This window comes from Corythoichthys intestinalis, chromosome 5 (genome assembly GCF_030265065.1).
Source record: "Corythoichthys intestinalis isolate RoL2023-P3 chromosome 5, ASM3026506v1, whole genome shotgun sequence".
NCBI lineage: Eukaryota > Metazoa > Chordata > Actinopteri > Syngnathiformes > Syngnathidae > Corythoichthys > Corythoichthys intestinalis.
In genome coordinates this window covers 45,870,198-45,894,429 of record NC_080399.1, presented here as the reverse complement: position 1 = coordinate 45,894,429, position 24,232 = coordinate 45,870,198, and the positions used below count along the sequence as shown (strand labels likewise).

The 24,232-nt window shown below is 41.4% G+C and overlaps 1 protein-coding gene across 1 annotated transcript in view; it reads left to right on the top strand.

Moving 5' to 3' along the window:
* Window positions 1-24,232, top strand: part of spg11 (SPG11 vesicle trafficking associated, spatacsin) — a 57,012-nt gene that overhangs the window by 10,460 nt on the left and 22,320 nt on the right. The window contains exons 6-30 of the mRNA XM_057836645.1: window positions 219-595; window positions 1,801-1,946; window positions 2,027-2,123; window positions 6,840-6,995; window positions 7,067-7,227; window positions 7,587-7,763; window positions 7,836-7,907; window positions 8,233-8,348; window positions 8,412-8,596; window positions 9,988-10,183; window positions 10,517-10,714; window positions 11,655-11,761; window positions 12,315-12,460; window positions 13,826-13,990; window positions 17,866-17,932; window positions 19,856-20,018; window positions 20,124-20,332; window positions 20,473-20,572; window positions 20,636-20,795; window positions 20,890-21,120; window positions 21,201-21,407; window positions 21,517-21,624; window positions 21,703-21,871; window positions 21,960-22,174; window positions 23,479-24,202. Coding sequence (XP_057692628.1) covers window positions 219-595; window positions 1,801-1,946; window positions 2,027-2,123; window positions 6,840-6,995; window positions 7,067-7,227; window positions 7,587-7,763; window positions 7,836-7,907; window positions 8,233-8,348; window positions 8,412-8,596; window positions 9,988-10,183; window positions 10,517-10,714; window positions 11,655-11,761; window positions 12,315-12,460; window positions 13,826-13,990; window positions 17,866-17,932; window positions 19,856-20,018; window positions 20,124-20,332; window positions 20,473-20,572; window positions 20,636-20,795; window positions 20,890-21,120; window positions 21,201-21,407; window positions 21,517-21,624; window positions 21,703-21,871; window positions 21,960-22,174; window positions 23,479-24,202 — 4,652 coding nt within the window. The remainder of the gene's footprint in view (window positions 1-218; window positions 596-1,800; window positions 1,947-2,026; window positions 2,124-6,839; window positions 6,996-7,066; window positions 7,228-7,586; window positions 7,764-7,835; window positions 7,908-8,232; window positions 8,349-8,411; window positions 8,597-9,987; window positions 10,184-10,516; window positions 10,715-11,654; window positions 11,762-12,314; window positions 12,461-13,825; window positions 13,991-17,865; window positions 17,933-19,855; window positions 20,019-20,123; window positions 20,333-20,472; window positions 20,573-20,635; window positions 20,796-20,889; window positions 21,121-21,200; window positions 21,408-21,516; window positions 21,625-21,702; window positions 21,872-21,959; window positions 22,175-23,478; window positions 24,203-24,232) is intronic.

Genomic DNA, 24,232 nt, shown 5'->3' with positions numbered 1-24,232 from the left:
TAAATTAGTTATGTCATATGCACTGTTGCCACTAGAGGGCTGTGTATCCCCCAAATCAATAGAACTAAATGCACTTTCAAAACAAACATGACAACGCCACTCTAATTAAACGAATACTCGAAGCATCAAAATTTGATTCGAAGCTTTTTTCCAAATTGCTTTACTCGAGTTAATCGATTAATCGTTGCAGCACTAACTGTTTGTCCCTCCCCGTTTAGCTCTTGGGGATCTCGTCTGGCCTCCATGTACAACGCGGCCCGGACGTCTTCCTCGTCGTCGTCGCTACGACCCGTCGCCACATGCTGGACCTCTTGCCTCCCCTGCAGAGGTTCCCGCCAGGCAGCGCCCTCGACCCGCAGCCGTGTTCCTCCGGACGGCGCTACAATCACCTTTGCCCTCCCGCCCTCGTCCGCCCCACGTCTGTTGTCTGTCTGCGATTTCTCAGCCATGTTGGTGTCGGCGTCCCCTGGAAACACATTCACCACCAGCGTCCTGTGGGACTTTTCATCCAGAAATGTCACGTATCATCAAGCTGAGGGTCCAGCAGCGGCGGTGGAATTGTGTGGAAAGAAACATCATGCTGTGCTCCTCAAAAGTGAGTCTTGACGTCTTTTGTAACTTAAAATGTTCATCAGCTGAGGTTTTGTTTCTCATTGGAATGAATGTAAATACAATGAAATTGGTTGCAGCCCTAAATCTAAATAACTTTTTATTCTGTTTTTGCTTAAATATTAACAGTATAGAATAAAGAGAAAACTCTCTCTAGTCAAGAAATAACACTCTAAACTATTTCATTGCTCCTTCACTTTTATAGGGGAGTAAGGAAGCGTTCTATTTTTTCTTTTCCATTTTTTAATTTAATGATTGTCTGGCTGCAATTAACACTTTTTTGAGTCATTTATTAATCTTTTGATTAGTTTTTTGATTAAACAATGAATTGGGTCAATAAAAAAGGAAGAAAAGTATTTCTCCACCCACCTGGTCATATTGGAACTAAGTAGGGTTGTTCCTATCATGTTTTTTTGCTCCCGATCCGATCCCGATCGTTTTAGTTTGAGTATCTACCGATCCCGATATTTCCCGATCCGATTGCTTTTTTTTTTTTTTTTTTTGCTCCCGATTCAATTCCAATCATTCCCGATAATTTTTCCCGATCATATACATTTTGGCAATGCATTAAGAAAAAAAATCAAAATAAAACTCAATTCAATTTCTCCAAGTTCCTTTTTTTATTGTCCAACATGACATTGTTCCACTGCTTTGGATCAAAACAAAGCTTATCAGCACTGTGCCATAAAATAGGTAAACAATAAACATGTTAAATAAACAGTTTTTTTCGGTGCCACACTTTGTGAGTGCGACAATAAATGGCAGGGGAGGATGTTTGTTGTTATTATGAACCCATCTTTAAACCAAAACTGAAGACTCTGGATGAGTGTAAGACATTTTGTCTGTAACGTTAAATACAATTAGAAAACGATTTAATTAAAAGATATATATATATTAAAAAAAGGCATGTCCGATATTTTTTTGCCGATTTCGATACTTTGAAAATGACGTGATCGAACCCAAGCGATCGGCATCCCAATCGATCGGGACATCTCTAGAACTAAGTAATAGACATTGCCTAAAAAAATACCAGTCTTACCACTAAATGTCGATACAAAATCACTCGTCAATTAAGAAGCCTAAGTTTTAGTTTTTCACATCTCGGGCGATCATACTGAATAGTAGTGTGATTTTTGGGCAACTACGTGAATCTCGCGCATAAGATTAAGGATGATTTGAATTTTTTGGCAGAGTGGGGAATGTTCCAGATATTGTTCTCGGTGACGCAACAGGAGCTCCTGAGCAGCTTGATGATGTTTGGCAGCGCGGCTACCGTGGATGCACTTTGTCACCTCAACACGTGGGAGCGTTGCTCCATCCCCATCCACTCCCTGAAGGTAGAGGAAGAGCCTTCAGCGTCACTGGTCTTGCGGGTCTTCCCCCGAGTCGTCCATCTTGCGCCATCTTTTCAATTTAGGCGGGCGTCAAGAACCGGCAGCTGGACACGGTGGATTTCTACCTGAAGAGCAAAGAGGACCTCCTGAAAATGCCTGGCACGGCCAGCTTCACAGAACGTATGCCCCGACTGTCAATCAATCCATCAATGTTATGAATCAGACAGCAGGTTTTAGGAAAGTGAGAGTTATTTCTCGGCTACTATACTTATACACACCTCTGAAAGCTTTATTCATTTTGACAGCAAGTTTTGAAGTTTTGACAGCAAGTTTGATTAATCTTTTAACCCAGACCAGAAGATTAGTTTTATATTTATTTTAATTTTATTTTCTTCATCTAAACACTTTAATTAAAGTTCATACCACAAGTTAACAGTTGTTTTCCATTTAAATCTTAATTCATGATCTTTATTATATTGTAACATAGGCTGTATTGGCTGAGCCAAAATTGTGTTGGTTCGTTCCACTGAAATGGATCTACATGACCTCTGCATTGTAATTTACATACGTTGCTAATTACTACCAAAAAAAAAGTTCTACTCACGGTTTCCAGTCATTTTTTAGTAATTAGCGTTTTCGTGTCGGTCTTTTTTCCCCCGTGGCGCAGTGATATTGATACTGCGGAGTCGTATCGTCAGTGTGTGAAGCCATTTTAGGTCACGTGCACCAATAGGAGACGAGGACTGTTGCTATGCACTTCAAAAACAAACAATATGGCGGCGACCGTGTCAAGCTACGACACGAGCGAAGATGAACCAAAGATAACAAAACCGCATTCGGAATTTAGTCAAAAGGCATCGAAACGATGCTATATGCATCTCTGAACTGTCCAAGGGCGAAAAAGGGCAGGAATTTAGAAAAAACGTGCAGAGCCCGCGTGGTTGCGTCAGACAATGGCTTTCTCCCCAGGCTCCGTCGAAGGATCTTGCTGAAAATGCGTCGACTGGGATTTTTAACGACATTCACTACAGGTAAGCCACACGCACGCCTTGACTACAAGGTTAATTGTTATTAACTTATGCTCAAAAAATTCTTATTTAAACTAGTGTTGTAACGATACCATTTTTTTAGCCCAGATATCAATACCACTTTGTTATAAAATGTATATAGTGTACAGTGTGTCGAAAGTGAATCCAGTATAACTTTTTATTGCATACCAGTTATGGGTGACAATGGTTAAATAAACCTTTTGGCTCAAGAACATCAAGCTGTAGTCAATAAAAGCCCTGATACTGACGTGGCAGTGATTGCTGTAAGTCTGCAGATAGATTTACAGTGTAAATTGCATTTTTTCACAGGAGGAGGCAACAGAACGAGGACTGACGTCTCTAAGGTCTCTGCAGCTCCTGGCACTAGTGTGTGTTCAGCACTCATTGGCATCCATACATTCACAGGTTGTGACTCTGCTTGTGCCTTTCATGGCAAAGGCAAAAAAAACCTTTTCTTTTGCACGTCATAAAAAAGAATACCTGACTGGGTTTGCAAAGCTGGGCAGCAGTTTTAAACTTGACCTACAAACATTTAACACGTTGTGTAAATACGTGTGCCACCTGTTTGGCCAGTCATGTGCCAAAAATGATGCCAAATGCAGATCTTTCTGTATAGCCTCGTCAGCCTTGCCAGAACATTCTATTCCCCCCAAAACTGATGCTCTGTACCAACATTGCAGGACAGCAAACTATCAAGCAGCAATTATGAAACGTTGTCTGACAGTTAAAATGTGTGCCCCTTCACCCATTGGGAATGGGTGGGACATTGAGGATGGGCAGTTGGCAGTGACATGGATGACTAAAAATCCTGCCCCTGATACTGTTTTGCAAGTAGTCAACTGTAGTTGAAAGGCAACCAATTGTGACATGGGAAGATGTTCCTGTATGTCTGCAAAACTTAAACTTAAATTTATATCGGTGCCAAGCATGTGAGAATGTTTCCAAAGAAACAGAAGACACTTGGATGGGATGATGACTTTGAGTAAAGCGATTTTGAGGAGTAATGTTGTCATGTACAGTTTTACTATTCTTTTATTTCTTTTTTTTTTTTTTTTTCATTTTTCAATATTTGTATGTGTAATGTGTATTTTTATAGTATGAGACACTTCCATGTTTAAATAAATGTGTACCAACAGTACCATACTTCAATGATTCCAAACTTTTGTGTATATACAGTGTGATTAAAAAAGGCTGTGCCAAAATCAAAATGCCATGTCAAAAATGAAAAACATTAAAAAAAAAAATACCTTGGACAGATGTAGGAAGTAACTAAGTTTAATTTCATGTTTTCATAGTACTCAAATATGGCCATCACCAGCAGCATGGACAACATCAAGTTGACATGAGAATTCCTCCCTCCCGCGTTGATTGCGTCTGTTATGTAATCTTTCATGTCATCAATATTTGCTGGAAGTGGTGGAACATACACTTAGTGTATAACATACGTTATGTGCCATAAAGATGGATAACGAACTTTGTCTTTAACATACCAACACGTCCAGCAAGTACTGATGATGCGAAATATCGAACAACAGTTGCAATCAAGACAATAACTGCGACATGCACACGTTTGAGAGGAATTCTCATCGTGGCTTGATTTTGTCCGTGCTGCTGGGTGTGCTCACATTTGAGCACTTGTGAAACATGAAATAAAACTTGGAAGTTATCTTCAACATGTGTCCATCACTTCTTTTGTGATGGCTTTCATTTTTTAAGTATCACGTTATGATTTTGGCACATTATATTTTTGATCACCCTGTAATTTTTTTCTTATTCCATTTTTGCCATGATTCACATTTAGGAGGGTGTGGTAGCAATTGGGTTGATTTTCAGCTATTTATGATCATGGCGTGCATTTTTTATTTTATATATTTCATTGCATAGTAGGTTGTGATATTTTTAATATGACACATAAGCCTTTAGCTTAATTCAATATATATTTCATTGTGCTGGGTGCAAATCATTAATGTTGAAGTGTTTCCTTCAAGAAATTAGCTACATTTCTCATTCTGAATTCACCTATGTGTATACTAAGGCACCAATACTTGTTTCAAATGTTTGGTAGATGTGTTTATGACATTTGATAAAGATTTTGTGTTGCCAGAATTAATATAACACCGAAAACAAGCAAAAACAGCAGCACTAGATCTGTATTTTTGTGTATTCACATCAAGATACATTTCTGGCTGGTGACTAAGTTAGGAGGGTATTGTCTTTGAAAAAAATCCATTTTCTAAGCACTTTTTCCATGGTCCCAATAAAGCCATATTTCCACAAGCTTGTCCATTCGCAGCACTTCCTGGTCAACTCTAATCTTTTAATGGACGACGGTCTCACAGAAGAAGTTGCAGCTGTCAGTGAAGGGTGTTTCAGTTCTGAAAAACACGCACACACACATAAACCATGTGAGAACTGTTTCATCCATATCATATTTACATAATCTTCCAATCCAAATTATATAGGCTTGTCCATTCTGCCATTTTTTCCTGAATAAAATTATCAAATAGGTTTTGGGAACTACGGTTAAACAGACTAAATACTATGTTATTTGTCAATCTAAACTTTTTGCTCAAAGTTAACAATCTAACATAATAATAATGACCGCTACAGCCCAGAACTCACATTGCAAGTCTTAACTTCAATTGTGATCTGACCAGAAGCCCACAACTCCCATAGTTATTCACAACAAAAGGCGTGTGTGTGGCTTACCTGTAGTCAATGTCGTTAAAAATCCCAGTCGACGCATTTTCAGCAAGATCCTTCGACGGAGCCTGGAGAGAAAGCCATTGTCTGACGCAACCACGCGGGCTCTGCACGTTTTTTCTAAATTCCTGCCCTTTTTCGCCCTTGGACAGTTGAGAGATGCATATAGCATCGTTTCGATGCCTTTTGACTAAATTCCGAATGCGGTTTTCTTATCTTTGGTTCACCTTCGCTCGTGTCGTAGCTTGACACGGTCGCCGCCATATTGTTTGTTTTCGAAGTGCATAGCAACAGTCCTCGTCTCCTATTGGTGCACGTGACCTAAAATGGCTTCACACACTGACGATACGACTCCGCCGTATCAATATCACTGCGCCACGGGGGGAAAAAAGACCGACACGAAAACGCTAATTACTAAAAAATGACTGGAAACCGTGAGTAGAACTTTTTTTTTGGTAGTAATTAGCAACGTCTGTAAATTACAATGCAGAGGTCATGTAGATCCATTTCAGTGGAACGAAATCCATTTTCTAAGCACTTTTCCCATGGTGCCAATACAGCCTAACACTACTGATTCTAATACGCAACTTTTCACTTTATTAAATGTAATTTATGTGAAAATGTGGAATATATCACATAATTGTTGTACTGAATTCACATCATTACATGAACTCTATCATGCAATAATGAGAAATTAAGCGTTTTTATGTGAAATTTATCACGTTAAAACATAATATTGATCACATAACATCAAGTAATTTGCATTTAAAAACTTTCTGGATCATATATCATCATAGATACTGATGCTGAACTTATCGTGTTATAACGAAATTTAATATGCATCTTGTCGCATTAAAACAATCTTTTTAATGCTTAACATGAATTTTAGGAAATTAAAACATGAAATTTATAACACAATATAATTTATCATGATAAAATGTGAACTTGGTCGCATTATCTGTTACCATATTATAAAGGGAAATCTTTCTTGTTTATATGTCATAACATGAAATTGTTCACATATTTAATTTATCACGCTGAAACACTAATTATTATTAAAATGGGAACTTTCTCACCTTATGCCATGAAATTTATATTAAAACGTGAACTCTATCACGTTGTTTGTTTGTTTTCCTTGGCACAGGCGTCCAGACATTGCGTCCCGCCTTGGACCTGCTCTGCGCTGCTATTCGGGAGTCACGCAACGACGCTCAGAGCCAGCAGTTCTCAGATCAGCTGCTCAACATCACACTAAACTTCGTCAATGCCAATATTCGCTTTGTGCTAAAGAACGCCAACTGTAAGATGACACTTGCAGCTATCACCATCATTAGTATTAGCACTGAGTGTATATATGTGTGTGCGGCGCAGACGAGGACAAAGATGTGCGCAACTGTGTGGATGTCCTGAATGACTACCTGATGGAGCTCAGGACCTTCATGAAGAAATACCCATGGCCTGCAGAGAGTACCTCAGAACATAGAGCACCAGCGAAAGACGACGGGGACGAGTGGGACGGGCTTCCCGCAGAGGTGACACGTAATGAGCACGTTATTTTCCAAGTAGAAAGTGTACTTTTTGGCACACCACGATGATTTTTTTTGTCCGTCAGCCCTGAACAGTTAGATTCTATGAAGTGACCCCTTACTAAATAGCACACTGACAACACTGGAACATGGATTTTACCCTTACACACTGATATTCACGCTGTATACTCAAACGTGTATCCCATTCACTCAGGTTTACACCCCTTTCACACTAATTTTTACCTCTTTTATAAAAACGCATACCTACGCCACACTCACTTTATACAACGAACACTCTTATTTCTACCCAATTTCACACAAATTTGTTCCCCTTTCACATAGATTGATACTTTCCCCATTTCTAGGAAGTGGTGCGCTTGTCCGTGCTGACCAATCAGATCCCCAGAGCCCAAGCAGTGTTCCGGCGGAGGGGCCTCCCTGAGGGACGTCTTGTGATCCTGAGGGCGACAGGCCTTCGTCTGGTCTTTTCGTGTTTGCAGGGACGAGACCTGCCCACCGCTGTGGCACTCCTCACCAACATGGTGGGTGTTCATTTGAATACAAAATGTCTGTTGAGGCATCCTCTAAGGATGGCACCCCTCTTGTTTCTTCAGGGTTTTAACGTGAAGAAGGAACTTCACCGCATCTGCGTCTTCACGAACAATGGCCCGCTTAGGGACTTTGTGGTTGGTTGTCAACTTCTTCCATTTGCGCTCATAGTTATATTCACTTCTACTTTCACGCTTTTATACTTATTATGATGAATTTTACCCTTTCACACTTACTTGTTTACCCTTTCACACTTACTTGTATCTCATTTTATGCTGTCACCCTACTTTACAAATCAGTATAAAATGCGTATCCACTTCATATTGATTTTCACATGATTTGCCCCTTTTGACACTGACCCCACCACCCCAGCCATACCATTTCCTATCATTAGCTCATGTAGGACATCACATGTTCATCCCACCTCAATTCAACTGTGTCTTTGATTGGTCGCTTGGTCAGGCGGAGGAGCTCCGCAGACGGCGTCACTTTTCTGAAGAGGAGCAAGCTAGCATCGCCTTCATTAAGGAGGCAGCAGGTCTGGGATCCCTGCCACGCATGGGCGCATCGGCCAACAGGTAACAGATTCTGTCAATCCTACAATCGCCGTAATCATTTAACCTCACCTGTCAATCATCAAGGCCGATCCAGCTGGTCCTTCATAAGGATGCTGTGTTGGGCGAGGATTTTCTAGAAGAAGTAACAGGACAAGAAATAAAGGACGAACAAGAGGCAGGGCTATGGCAGGGAGTCAGACTGGATTGGGTGAAGAACTGGTCAAAGAGCAGTAGGACCGCTATCTTGTTGTCCAGACACAAGCATGACGGTAAGAAAACACTTGACGGATTGTCTGGCAACACAGTCCTGGCATGGCAGCATGCTAGCCTAGTAGTTAGGATGTCTGCTTTTCAAGGTCATTGTTCGAACGTAGCACTTAACATGTCAGCCTCATTGAAAACTATATTGTCCAGAGTTAGGGAAGGCTTGTTTATCTCTATGTACCCTGACATTCACTGGTGACCAGTGTTGTCACCGATCACTTGAAAAAGTAATTTAATTACTGATTACGCCTCAAAAAAGTAATCTAGTTACTTTACTAATTACTTCATTATCAAAGTAACTAAGTTACTTTAAAAGTAATCTGTGACTTTTTACCTATTTTTCTCCCTTTGCCGCCTCAACATAAGAATGACAACAGAAAAATGTCATCACATGTAATTGACTTTCCGATGATTGAATTTAAAGGGGAGTATTAGAATTTCGCGCTAGCTTAGCCACTCCGGAGCCCTGAAACTAACAAGTATCTGACAACCTGCTTGAAATTTGTTGAAATCAACTCCACCGACCAATTAAACCCTGCTAACCTCTAAAATTAAGCCTAACGTCAAAACTTCTGAATTTCGGGTTATGGTTAACAGCATAAAAGTGCCAATGTAAAACAATGGCAACTGACTGCACAAAATTGCAAAGGTGGTGGCGGGCGCGGATGCACGTGCAAAACCCGGAAGTACTCCTCTCAACACACACGTGGTCAATTTGGCCACAAAACTAAGCACTTTACACTCAATCAGACTTACAACACATCCCACAGATGCTAAACGAACACGTCGCCTCACGGCATAAATGTGCAACACGCATATGATGTAAACAAAGCTTGCCAACTTGGAGCGATGACTGCCCGTCGTTGCTACGGCAAAGCTACGAAATGGCCGCGCATGTAGGGGGTCCAACCTTTTGCTGATACCCTCCAGAATGAAGGAAAAATACTCACCTTCATTCATGGATAGCCACAGATCAACATTCCCTCGCAACGTCTCAACACTCGACTCGAATGTCCACCCGCCTGGCCCACGCCTTTCAGTCCCACAACACATGTGACGCGAGACCAAAACAGGAAATAGCTAAGAGGTTGTAATGGAAACACATACCGGGAACCTTTTTTTTTAGCATTTTCTATTCAAAATGCTCTTCGTACATGACTACAATATTCTTCATTCTACATACGTTATGAGGCAATGAAAAAATAGTAACGCAGACACACTAAGGAAACTTTAATCAGATTACTGGTGTAGAAAAATGAACGCATTAGATTACTCGTTACGGAAAGAAAGTAATCAGATTACAGTAACGCGTTACTAACGCGTTACTGACAACACTGCTGGTGACCAATTTGTGGTTTATCTAAAACCTGAATGTAAGCCATGCTGTGCCATTTAGACTTGAGCTGGTGTGAGGGTTCGGTGCTGTGGCCTCACCTGACGTCGCTGCACGAGCGTTCCCCCCTGCTGGTTTGGATGGAGCACCGCGAAATGACTGGCGCCGCCCGTTGGCCCAAATTGACAGCGGACATCATAAACGGAAGCACGCTGTGCAGTTGCTTCCTCAGGGAGGAGATCCTGGACGTGCTAGCCAGGTAGGACACCTTTTCAAATACCCTGGCATACTGTATATCACTTGATGTTGAAAAAACAATCCAATTTTTTATCTTCATCTCTGAAGCCTGAAATGTGGCAAAAGTTCAATGGAGGTCTAATATTTTTGCAAAGCACGCTTTACTTTAAACCTTTTACATTAACTTCTACCCCCTTTAGACTGGCAAATAACCTTTTTGGACCACCCAGAGGGATGTCTCCAAATTTCACATCTTTATTTTTGTTACTTTTTTTTTCATTTTGAACTTGTTTTACAGTTTTATCTATTTCATTCTGATTTTGACCCCTCACATTGCCATTTACTCTTTTGGCAGACAAGGTTTGTTCATCAATGACGAGCTGTCAGACTTGGACCAACTTTTGTGGCGCCTGGCTCAGGGGGGTGGTGTGATGTCACAGGCCCTGCCACCCATACCTCGACACATTGGTGCAGACCTCAACTCGCGGGTGATTGCTTGGTGTGGAGAGCACCAACTGCAGTTCCTACTCTACGCCTACCTGGAACACTTCAGGTGCCCTTGACATTTCACACTTTCATGCAGACTAATCCTAAAATCCAATAATCCAGTTTTTCTTCATACTACAAAGCCTTAGGTGCAGGGAGTTTTTTTTTTTTTTTAACCTTGCTTCCAATAGGTTTGTTTTTTTTCTCCTTAATACATAACATTTGCATTTAGAATGTTCAAGTTAATTGCCAATCATACTTATCTCAACTGGGCTTAGCTAGATGGACCCCTGAGTAACAAATATTTTATTAGAAAAAACAATCCAAAGAAATATTACACTCTCGACATGTACTTTGGAAAAACAGTACAAACACATGAACCACAATTGTGTCTAATGTATTTTCCTGACACGCACAACAAACATTACACAATTCAATACAACTCAGGTGCAAAAAAGCAGTAGAGGAGTACTCTGAGAGAGCAGACTTCCGCCAAAGCTGCCAAATTCAAAGCAGCATCATATTTCTGACCTCTGTGACCTTTTATATCACCTACCCTGAAAATCTGAGTGAAATAGGTTGATCTGCGATCAAATTATTGCAAAATTCTTTTTCTGACCTCAGTGACCATTTACCTCATCATCACAAAATAATCACCAATTCCATTTCACATTACAAATGTCACACAAGTTTAATTGTAAACCAGTGGTCCCCAACCTTTTTTGTACCCCTGACCGGTGTAATGTAGGCTTTTTTTTTTTTTTTTTCCACGGACCAGCAGTGTGTGGCTGAAAATTAGATTAAATATAAAATAACACTACGGGGCTAAAAACAAACATTAAGTGCAGGGTAAATTTAAACCACCATACTCTGTATCAACCTTTTTTAACAGCGGCCTCTACTAAAACTTGGCAAATATCCTTGGTCGCAGGCAATAGGTGCTGAATTTATTAGCACTGGAGGAAAAAGTAATTTTTTTCTGGTTTCTTTTCACACTATGTGGACAGGTTGACACCCAGGAACTGTCCCACGCTTTCTAGTGGAAGCCTGACCCAGTCCCAACCATGGTTTGACTTGATGGTGAAAATGCAGGAAATCACTACCAACCTCACAGGTGGCACCACACAGACACTTTATGTATATATATATATATATATATATATACACTAATATTATGCATGCGCATGTACATAGACAACATATATACAGTATGTAGTATAGTATGTGAATTCCAGTAACAGACAAGATTAACATTGGAAAAGAGACATTAGGGCTCCACACTGATTATTACTGTATTATTATACACTGTACACAATGTAAATGGTGTGATATAGAAACTCAACATTCAAAATATACAGACTTTTTCTGAAGTGAGCCTCATAAAAATTGGATGAGGAAGGATCAAATTCTTAAACAATTACAATGTCGATGTTTTGTCCATGATGAGGCGTCGGCCCTACCAACACGGAAGGCTTGCTCTTAGACCTTTGTATCTAATGTTCCGGTTGCACATGTGCAAGTAGTAGACAAAACGTACAAATTTGGGGTGTGAAATTGAAGGATTTAGGGGATATCTGTATCTCTATCTAAAATTTACTGTACATTTACAACTCTTCTGGTGCCAGACTCACAGTTGTCTTTTTTCTTCTTTCCCATGCTTCCCTCAGAGCCGGCGTTGGTCTATCAAGCCAGCCTGACATGTGCACAGCTTCTGCTGCCAGGAAGTCCACCGTCTCTTGGCTCACTTCTACTCGAAGGTCACAGCCTGCTTGCCCTAGCTACCATCATGTTTGCACCGGGGGGCATTGACAAGGTCCCAACTGCCTTCCCACTAACATATACCTTTTACAATGATGAACTCGTTTCACACAAATTTTTATCCCATTGACTACTGGCCTTATGCTTTGACTCATAGTTTTCCTTGCGCATTGATGTATCAGTGCACCTAAAATCATTTGAATATAGTGAAAAGTATAATACATTGTAATGATCTTTCTAATTTTATGTAGTAACAAGAATCTTTTTGTTTTTAAGGTTTGAAAAATGCTTGAATTTTGCGTGAAGTCCTTTAAAATGGGCACACAATATTTTTCAGCACTCTGTCTAAAAATATAAATTATTAATGTCGCCGGGCTCCAGCCGGTGACCTCGAGCATTTCCACCGCAATGGGTGACCACAGAGTCAGGTGCTCGTTCACCGCCTGATGTAAACTGGTGACAGCGCTAGCGCCGCTATGGGTCAGGAAAATATTATAAATTTGCTCCTTCGCTACAACACGCTCGTTCTGAAGTTGCTTTCCCTTAATATCCTGCGTCACATCGTCATTCTTAAGAGTACATTTCATTTAAGTCCTTACGCGAGTAGTTTTGAGTTTAATCAAGCAATCCGTATACAAATAGAGTAGTATTTAAATGGATATATATGCATTTGCTGTGGTTTAGTACAATACTTTAATTGCACGACCTGTTCCTCTTTTTGTCACAATTTTTTTCGCGACCTCCATACCTCCTCTGCCAGTCGCCGTTTAAGCAGGCTGGGAGCCACTTCGCTAGGCTTCGTCGCTGCTAGGCCTATTCACATGGCTCTCGATCGATTCCCCTTGTTACACAAGAAAACAGCCACTGATAAGGAGTAGGAGAGTATAATAGCCTTGTAAAAAGCTATACTAGTTTTGGCGATAACGGAATAGTTTGTTGTTGTGAACTGCCGTTACACACAAACATACCGGTACATCGAGATATCATTTCGCTTGACAATTGGAGCTTTCGAGTGTCCCAAACTTCAAGAAAGCGCATTATCAAGGTTTCCTCAGCTGTGACTTATGTGTCCGCCGAAAAGAATGCGATCACTATGCTGGCACCTCTGCTTTTGGATGCGCTCAGCTTGCCACAAAATGCTCACTGCAGCCCGGACCGCGCCCTCCTCGTGGTGTTTAGAATCTGCACTTTTCAAACTATTTTTTATGAACCTGCAGGGTCGTATAACATTTTTGAAGACCTCTAAATACTTGTGAGAAGGCACCATTTATTACTGCCTCATTGTAAAAAAAAACACTTTGGAAAACATTTCAAAGGTACTAGAAAAACTGGAAAATTGTTCTTGAAAGTCCTTAAAAAGTGCTTGAATTTGGAGATGAAAAAGGTGTATAAATCCTGTACTGTGCTTCCTTTTTGGCAGGCGCTGGTTCCAGGTGAAAGGCTATCGCAGGCAGGGTGTTCAATAGACCGCCAGTTGATGAAGATGGCACTGACAGCATACCCCAAACTGAAGACGGCTCTGTTTCCGGCAGGGCCGCGAGGTCCCGGCCACTTAACAGATGTGTCTGTGTACCATCTTCTGCAGGTGGGCAAAGGAAAAAAATTCATGTACACTTTGCTTGCTGCTCAAGTTCATAAGTTATGTTTCAGTTTAGCCCCCATTCACAGCTACAAGCAATGGTGGGGAGCAGAGGTGGGTAGAGTAGCCAAAAATTTTACCCAAGTAAGAGTAGCGTTACTTCTAAATAATATTACTCATGTAAAAGTAGCCATCCAAAAATATAACCAAGTAAAAGTATTCTTTGAAAAGAATACTCAAGTAATGACTAGTTGTCATCCCTAGTTGTAGTTGTCCCCCAACCCAGAGGTTGTGGGTTCAATTCCCCGCCCTGATGAACGCGTCTTAGGCTAGGGTCATACTACAGGTCTTTAATGCACAAATCCGATTTTTTGTCATATCTGTTTTTTTGGCGTGCCCGTTCAGACTGCCTTTGTCCATTGAGACCGTTCAAGTATCAAGCATGCGCACTAATTCGCAGTTCGAGATGCGCTCAGCAGAGACCCGCATGTGCAGAAGCATCAAAACAAATTACACATGCTAACTGTATGTCATTCCAGAGTGATCATATTTTGATATCCAAAAAAAAGGACACAAATAACGGACATTAATAATCCCCGTTTAGTCTTATATTCAAAGTTTGTATGGACTGATAGAACGCATACACGCACACACATGAGCCTTGACGTGTGTGCGTGAAATGACGTTGGTGCGTCAGTTTGCACCGACTCGGCCATGTGTGCAATGATGAAATATTGCTCATTCGGCGCACAGAATGGAAATCGAAAATTGTAAGGCTTAGTCTTTTCCTCATTTTATTTTTTTATGACTGTGGTCAAGCCCACTTCGTGCTTAAAAGCAGAGTTCAAGCTAGGCGCTAATGCCTACATGGCTGCCGTCCTCCGTGCCTCTTGCTCTTTGCTGACGTAATTGCTGCATGAATTCTGATTTGGGACTCTTGAAAGTTCAGACCGCCAGTCACATTCTGAAAAAATGTGGCCCAGATCGGATTTGAACCACATACGAAAGTGGCTCAGATCGGATTTGAAATGGTCCACTTCTATGCGACTTGTCACGTTCAGACCGTCAAGTTAATGCCTGACTCGAGTCGGAAAAACAAGAAAAAATCGGATTAGTGCATTAAGACCTGTAGTATGAACCTAGCCTAAGTGTCCTTTAGCAAGATACTAAACCCCACATTGATCCTGGTGCTGCGTCACCAGTAGGTGGATGGCGAGATAGTGTAAAGCGCTTTGAGGGCCTTTAAAGGTGGAAAAAGCGCTATACAAGTATAACACAATTTTCCATTTTCTTTTTTTAATAATCGTATACAGTGGTACCTCGACATACGATCGCTTCGACACACGATCTATCACAGCGCCACAGTTAAATTGTTTTCCCGCTAGACTGACGCACATTTTCTTGTGCGAGAAATCAAAATGGGTTCCAAGAATGTTGGTGCAGGTGGCAAAAAAAAGAAAAAGGTTAGGCTTACCGTAGAAATGATACAAAAATATGAGCATGGTGGGCGCGTCCGTGAACTGACTTGACAATACCGCCGTAGAATGTCTATAATCTCGACAGTCCTCCTCGAACCTCTGTTCGCCAGTCTTTATAAGTTAAGGTTACAGTTATTATTGTGGTAACATTGCCAAAAAGTCCCCAGCTTCGTCTGGTTTTTAATCATTTATTCCAGAACTTGTGCTACAAAACATGCCTATTGTCCGCAGCTGGACAAAGTGAAAGTAATAAGTCCTCCTTCCCTCACTCTGCCAAGTCAGCCACGCGGTGCGTTTAGGTACACTACGCAAAACACATCTGCCACATTAGAAACCCATTCGTTACATTATTACAGGTATTATTATTATTATTACTATTATTATAGTATTATTATGATTTTAATTCATAATGTATTTGTTTTGCTGTGTGTAATTGCTATTTGCAGTAGTACCGGCAGCATTTATCAAGGATTTAGTGTAGGTTTTCAGGCTGTGGAACGAATTAATGGGATTGTAATTTATTCTTATGGGAAAATCCTGCACGGTATACGACCATTTCGATTTACAAACAACATCCTGGAATGAATTAACTTCGTATGTAGAGGTACCAATGTGTATTTTTTTTCTTAGCACTTCATCAATATAAGCTGTCATTATTATACTGGACTATAACCTATTACATGACCATATTAGGACAAAAAGATGACACAAAAATAATCTAATTCAGACCAGAACAAAACAATGAAAAATCCTGAGTCGAAAGAGCATGAGTGCCATCTAGTGGAAAAAAAGCATTGTTACCTCTAAATGTTATAATGGAGTGATGTGGTTATTGTTGCGACGTCTCATTGAAACGGAAAATGTCGGTATCTCTGGCAAAAAAAAAAAAAAGTCACGATGAAGAAAGGAAAAATGTACAACTTTAGTGTAGCCCAAAGTAGCAGAGTAAGAGTATTGTGTCTTCTTCACAAATATACCCAAGTAAAAGTAAAAAGTATTGCATGGTAAAACTACTCAAAGAAGTACATTTTTCTCAAAAAGTTACTCAAATAGATATAACGGAGTAAATGTAACATGTTACTTCTAAGGGTGTGCCAAAAAATCGATTATTAGATGCGATTCGTGATTCGACACGTGACGATTCGATTACGATTCATAAATGTTCAAAAACGATGATTTTCCCTAATGACTTTATGACCGACGCTAGTAGCGGAACGAAATTTAAGACATGTCTGCCGCCCGGACACCTTTTAACGGACGCTCGCACGCACAATGTTATGATAGATGCAGTTGGTTACTGAGCGAGAGATTTACTCCATTTCAAAAGACTGGAAAATAAATTTGTGTATTAGGCAGGCAGGGACCCGGTGGTTGCAATTCTGTGCGCAAGTTATTTTTTAGAGCGTGAGAGGAAGCGAGAGAGAGAGTTGCTCCAATGCCTTTCAGTTGTCCAGCAGTAGGTTTAAGTCGTGTTAATTGGAAAATGTCCCAGTGTGTTGCTAAGTCCCGTGTGCGTCGATAAGAGGTGAGTACACGAACCCTCTTGTACTTTTTAGCTTTTACTGTTGTTGTTTTTGATATTTCACTAGTTAACGCCAAGGAGCTATGCTCATTGGCGACTTTGCTAACCTGTCAAACCATGTCAAGTTGTGCGTTGTTTGCGAAATAGTACACCAGGTATTTTGGTTATGGTCTTACTTCTAAAGACACTTTGTTTCTTTCCAGAAAATGTGGAATTCATTCCACCAGTGTACATTTTATTGTATTGTTGAGAGAAATAAGTACTGCCTTTGGGAAAAAAAAAAAAGCTAATGTTTCTGCACCTTCTTGTGAAAAAGAGCATCTCAAGGTTAACTGTGTTTTACAGGCCTGATGAGAAACAAGTACTGTCTTTAAAAGGGTTAATGTTTTTGCACTTTCTTGTAAAAAAAAAAAAAAAAAAAAAAAAAAACAGTTTAAGGGCAGCTTTTTGTTGTATGGGCATGTTTCCATCGTTCCTGTTGAAATATTAGGATATTTTAAATAAATAATGGACATGAATTTGTTTGGCTACTTTATTAATTAGTATTATATGATGCATAGATCATCGCGATAATCGTAATCATTGTCAATACTGTGATCATCGTTAAATAATGGAATAGTGCCGCCCTGAATTGTAATCGAATCGAATCGTGGGGTGCCTAAAATGGCACACCCCTAGTTACTACCAATCTCTCGCAGGGAGACTTACTAGTAATGATGCTGCAATTTGACATTCGGTATGTCACTTTTTACGTACACATGAATTGATATAATGTAAGTCAGGTTTATTTGTTTGTTTTTTTAATTTATTTGTTTCACTTTGGTAACAACCTCAAAACATATTGTTAAGTGTTGCTTTGCCCTTCTGTGTGGTCACTGCAGGCGCTGCATCCACTCGACCCTAGTCGACTGTTTGGCTGGCAAGCGGCTAACTCGCTCAACTCGGCTGGTACGTCCAATGACACGCGCTCGGTGGTGCAATATATTGAGCAATGCTTGTCAAACTTTTTGTTTGTTTGTTCACAGATGAATAAAAAAACAAAAACAAATCATCTTTAACTGATTCTGTTAATTACATGATAGTGCAAACAATTTTCAGGAATTGTAGTTAGCTATTTGAAGTGTTGTGCATGAACGATTGTTCATTGAACACATTCATATTGTAGGCAAACGTGAATTGAATGCATCATATTTCTCATGAACATTAATATGAACGTGCTCATTCTAGCGGTTGTGAGCGGCGTTCATAACCTCGTTCACGAGTTCAAAATTAGAGCCTTTCTGATAAAACTGCAGATAAAGCCACAGGCTAAAAACACTATAACAAAACAAACTTTAATAGCGGGAAACTATCTAGACCAACCTGGCTATCCAAGATGCCTGTGACGGCTGTGTTGTTTTAGCAAATACGGCAGCATGGACACAGGAAACGAAAGCTCCCGTAATCAGGCCAAGTACCAACAGTTAAGCGAGTTTTACGAACAGGTCAGTACCGAAGCGGATGGCAAAAAACAGAACTTTTACCTATAACTTTGTTCACCTGGGTTTAAGAAGATTGCTTGTACATCGGTAACGTCGTTAGTAAACCTTAAATGGCACATTAAAATAAAGCACGCGACAAGCCTTGCGAGGTATGTTCATGTTGAAAATATACTGTAGATAAAAGCTGTAGAGCTGCTAATGTATGGACTGAACGTTTGCATGTCCTCTCACTGCTAGTGTAAACCCTGGTTGTAAAAGGATTTGAAATTGAATATGAAGATAAATTTAACAGTTTCAGTGTTAAGATGAATTAAAATAATTGCTGTCTGTGGTTCTATATCGGCCCTGTCAATAATAGCTTGCAGCATTTATTGGTGAAAACAAAACAACTACAAGTTTGTTTGTTTTTTTGAATATGAACAAAAGTTCAACATTTTTAATTACCGTAATATCTGAACAGTTCATTTAAAAATTTGTGAACTGCAAATTGCCCTTGTCAAGAGTCAAGAATCTGCATTGGACAAGGTGATGATGCTAGAACTTTGGTTTGGTGCTGTTCCAGTGAGATTTACAAAGATGACTGTCTGAAGAAAACATCAAAATTCCCTCAGTCCTTGATGTTATGGGGCTGCATGTCAGGCAAAGGCACTGGGGAGATGGCTGTGGTTAAATCTTCAATAAATGCACAAGTTTACATTGAAATTTTAGACCGATTTCTTATCCCTTCAATTGAAAATATGTTTGTCATTTTGCAAGATGACAATGCATCATGCCACAGAGCTAAAACTGTTAAAGCATTCCTTGGAGAAAGACTCATCCAGTCAATGTAATTGCCTGCAAATCGCCCAGATCTCAACATTATTCAAAACCTGTGGTGGAAATTGAAAAAAATGGTCCATAGCAAGGCTCCGACCTGCAAGGATGATATGGCAAATGCAAATCGAAGATAGTTGGCACCAAATTGATGAAGAATACACATCAAGTCCATGCCTCAGAGACTGCAAGCTGTCATAAAAGCCAGAGGTGGTGCTACTAAATACTAGAGATGTGTTTTGATCGTTATTTCTTTGTTTGTTTCTCATGATTCCATATTCTTTTCCCCACAGAATGATTACATTTATTTTTCTCTGCACTTGCTCTATAAAAGTAACATTTACTGACCACCACAATGATTTTTACTCATTTCTTTTAGTGTTTCTGAATGCTAAAGAGTTGCACTTTTGAACTAATTATTTTTTCAAGCTTTTTATCTTAGTTTGTTCTACATGATAAAATGTCGGAGTGAGTGCTCATTTGAGACTGGTGATTCCATACTTTTTGCTAGGGGTTGTAGTTTATAAGAATTGTGCGAGATCGCAAGAGCAGCACCTGACCTTCCCTGTCGTCGTAGGTACACCAGAGCCACCACACTTCTCCAGCCCACATCTGGTGGAAGCCTTCGCATTGCAAGAGCAACTTGATTTCTTGTACTATCTGCGACGCGGGCGGCCCGCCTTTGCCTTTGCCGACTTCCTGCTGCATCACCTGATTGGCTGCCAACACGTCGAGCAAATGTGAGAAGTGAATTGTACATAAACGTATGCCCCGTGGGTCAGACTTTTTACTTGTTTGGGCGGGTGCCTATCTGTGTTTGTTTTATGTTTGCGTGCACGTGTTAGTTTGCAGCAGGCCCAGCATCAGGTTCACATTTTAGCGATGGAGAGTTTCAATTTGTCATCGGTGGTCTCGGCCACAGTTTGCTTCTGTGAGCTTCTGGGGCTCAGCAGCCTCCAAATCCGAGTGGATGTCAAGGTCCTGAATACCGTCTGGACACACTGGAAACTCAACAACACGCACTCTGGGCAAAGACAGCCTCTGCACAACCTGGGTAAATTCACATTCATAGACACACATTCAGATTTCTAACACACGCGTGGTCACTCATAAAGTTTTAAATACACGCGTGCAAACTTTATCTGCACACTTTCTCCAACATGATAACACTTTAAAACACACTCTCGTCATCAGGTCTGAAGCTGGTGGAGGCAGACCCGGGAGCAGCAGAGGAGCTGATTGGCTACTTGGAAGCAGCTGTGACTGATAGCCTGGATGTCAAAGGTGTCAACAGGTGAGCTCCATCACTAGCATCAGTGTCGTTACTGTGTTTGTCATCTTTATTTCGTGTCACCAGGTGTTCGTGGGATGCAGCTAAGGATTGGTCGCTTCCCGTGGAGTTTTGTCGTCTTCACGGAATTCCTCTCAGTGGTGTTTATCCCGCCCACTGCGCGCGTGACGGGCTCTTCTTCAACTTTTTGTGCTTCGTGCAACTGCATCACTTCACGACACAACAGGTGATGGCGTTTAACTGTTTAACTGTCACTTGTCAATGAATGGCTCCTCATTTTCGGCTTCCTTTCTTATCCTGATTGGACTTTGTTTGGTCAGGTGGATTCTCTGCTGCCGCAGTTTAGCCCTGCCCTTCGGGACCACCTTAGCGTGGCGTTCAGCGAGCTTCCCTCATTCACTGGAGAGTCACATGGGGGGGCAGCATCCCCCCAAGATCTCTTCCAGGTTCTGCTTCGTAGCCAAGAGGAGGTGAACCCTAGCAGTTACCTTCTGCAGGAGGCCTTGAAGCATCGTAGCCCCTCATTGGCTGTGCTCGCTGCCTGTCTACAGGTGAGCTGAGCCACCATACCATCACAGGGCAAGCCGCTGCTTTTAGCCACATCACTTAGTGTGCTCATGTTGATTGACAGGAAGGGGAGCTTGTCTCATGCTTGTGTGTATGGCTTGTCACGGCTGTCGACGGCATTGCTGCCCAGGAAGTGTCCACCCACCTGTCCACTGCACCCCAGCCTCAACCATGGAGCCTTCAGCACCTTTCAATAATCTGGAGGACTCTCTTAGAACAGGGACATCTCGGGGCTCAAACTCTCCTGAGGGGGTTCCAGCTCTTTAGCAAAGTAACTTTTGCCAAAGTGAACTTTTTTGAATTTCCTGTATGTCTGTATTTGGGGTTTTCAGATGTTGACGCTGGTTGTGTTTTTTTTTTTTTGTTTGTTAACTTGATAGGACTGCCCGTTGCTAGATGTGCTGAGCATGTTCCTGCTCTGCTGCGACCACAAAAACTTCAACCAAGCCAAAGTCAAACTCCAAAATTTCCACAACAGCATCACAAATGTCAGTTTAGAACATAAATAAACACCCTTCATCTTTTTTTCGTCACTCTTTAATCGGTCTGTTCCTCTACTTGCTCAGCTGAGTGTGAGCGGTGCAGCACCTCCTGGTGGAATGCCACTGCAGTGGATGTGTAGCGAGGCATGGTTTTTGCTCTTGCTCTTGTGTCGGCGCACGTGCTCAACCTATGAGCTGCGGCACGTTTTGCAGGTCATGGCGGACGCTGGGGACATAACGAGCAAGGACAGTGGTGAGAGAAAACCGGAACACATGACACGTCGCGACATGCACTGTAGAGGAAGCCTATGGACTCAGTGTTTGTGCACATGTGCATGCAGGTCCAGACTTCAGAAAACTGAGCCAGCTGAGTGAAATCCTGCAGGGTTCTGGAGTGGGCGTGTCTCCCAGGTTGTTGCAGTGTGATTGGTCATCCATCCAGCAGGATGAGTTCCAGGCCACTGTGGTTGCTCTCCAAGCAAGAGGATTGTACGAACGAGCGCGAAGAGTCGCCATGTTAGCACAACTTCCAGTGCAACAGCTCCTCATGTGTCAGGTGGCGACCTCACTTTCTGTCTGCTCATCTTCGTACTTTATTTGTTTCTACTTCCTTAATCACCATGTTTATACTTCGTTTCACATTTTACTTCCTGCCATGTAAGGTTATAACAGTTTTGTATTTTTCATTTTAGTTTATTTAGTTTGCAATTTCCCCCCTCTAATTCATTGTTTTCCTAGTTTTTATTTTCCTTGAAATTACTTTTGTATTTTTAGTTCCGTTTTTATTTTAATATTGGTTTATCATACATGGGTAATTTTGGGTATACAGTGTATCACAAAAGTGAGTACACCCCTCGCATTTCTGATTTAAGTATATCTTTTCATGGGACAACACTGACAAAATGACACTTGGACACAATGAAAAGTAGTCTGTGTGCAGCTTATATAATACAGCTAATTTATTTTCCCCTCAAAATAACTCAAAATATAGCCATTAATATCTAAACCCCTGGCAACAAAAGTGAGTACACCCCTTAGAAACCACATACATCCCTAAATGTCCAGATTGAGTACTGCTTGTCATTTTCCCTCCAAAATGTCATGTGACTCGTTACAGGAGTGCTGGCTGCATTGCTGCTGAGATTGAAGAGGTAAGGGGTCAGCCTGTTAGTGCTCAGACCATATGCCACACTCTACATCAAATTGGTGTGCAGGGCTGTCACCCCATGAAGGGCTTCCGAAGACGGTACAGAAGAGAGCCCGCAAACAGTTTGCTGAAGACATGTCAACAAAGCACATGGATTACTAGAACCTTTACTATGGGCTTTCTTGTGTACCATCTTCAGAAGATGATGTAGAGTGCAGCGTATGGTCTGAGCACTTAGAGACTGACCCCCCACCTCTTCAATCTCTGCAGCAATGCTGACAGCACTCCTATAATGAGTCACATGACATTTTGGAGTGAAAATGACAAGCAGTACTCAATTTGGACATTACTTTTCATTGTGTCAAAGTGTCATTTTGTCAGTGTTGTCCCATGAAAATATATACTTAAATATCTGCAGAAATGTGAGGGGTGTGCTCACTTTTGTGATAGACTGTACATTGATAAAAGTTTTTTTTTTTTGGTTTTTAATTATTGAGTTTAGAATTCTGTCATTTTGATAAAAATTGCTTCTGGAGATAAATCATTTAAACAAAAGAATGTGTAACTCCAATACTTTTTAGTTTTGTGAACACAATACAGTTTCAGGGAGTTACTTTTTTCTTTCAATGTTATCACCCATGTTTCTACTACCTTTGTGTATCTGTGTGATGCTTTCATTCAGCATTTTCTTCCTTGGTTGTGTGTCAATACAGCTAATTGAGGAATTGGCGCTTGAGCGTTCCAAACGTCAATGGTCTAGAGTGGAGAATCGTGTATGCTTTTGGAGGAAGTGCCATCAACACCTGGAAGAAGAGCGTGTGGCTCCTGACTCGGCGGCTCACTTTTTCCTATCTCAGGCAGACTTTGCAATGTCTGAGTCTGCAGCAGCCTCAGAGTTTCAGTCCGAGCTGCTGGCACTCAGAGAAGGCTGCCTGTTACTAGCTGTGGCCACCCGCTGGCTGTCGCTGTGCCACCCTGCTCCTGTCCAGCAAATGGAGAACCTCGAGAAAAGGCTGTGGGTGGGCCGCATTCGTGAGCACGACTTGGTGGCAGACATCCAGAGAGAGAGCGTCTTTAACCTTCTTCTGCCCGATGTCAATACATATGAACTTCTCATGAAGGACTTTTCCTTCTGCAACATCCCTGAGCTCCGCACGGACCTACTCCTCTGCCTAGATGGACTTCCTGGTCCTGCTGAGGAGCACCTGGACGTGGAGCCGCTCCTCGAGCCGGCGCAGAAGAAGACGCTGCAGTTACTCCTGGACGCCGCTTTGGATGCCGGAAACGTACACGAAGTCAGCCGTGCCTGTCGCTACTTTTCGCTCTACCATCCTGATCTGTGGCTGCTGCTACACTGCCGAGGCCTAGCGTCTGGAGAAATCGAACCGCAACTGCCAGATGAGCCTGATGCGTCATCCAGGAGCCTCCTACATGTCTGTGAGTAGCACACTTGTTTTGCAACTACTG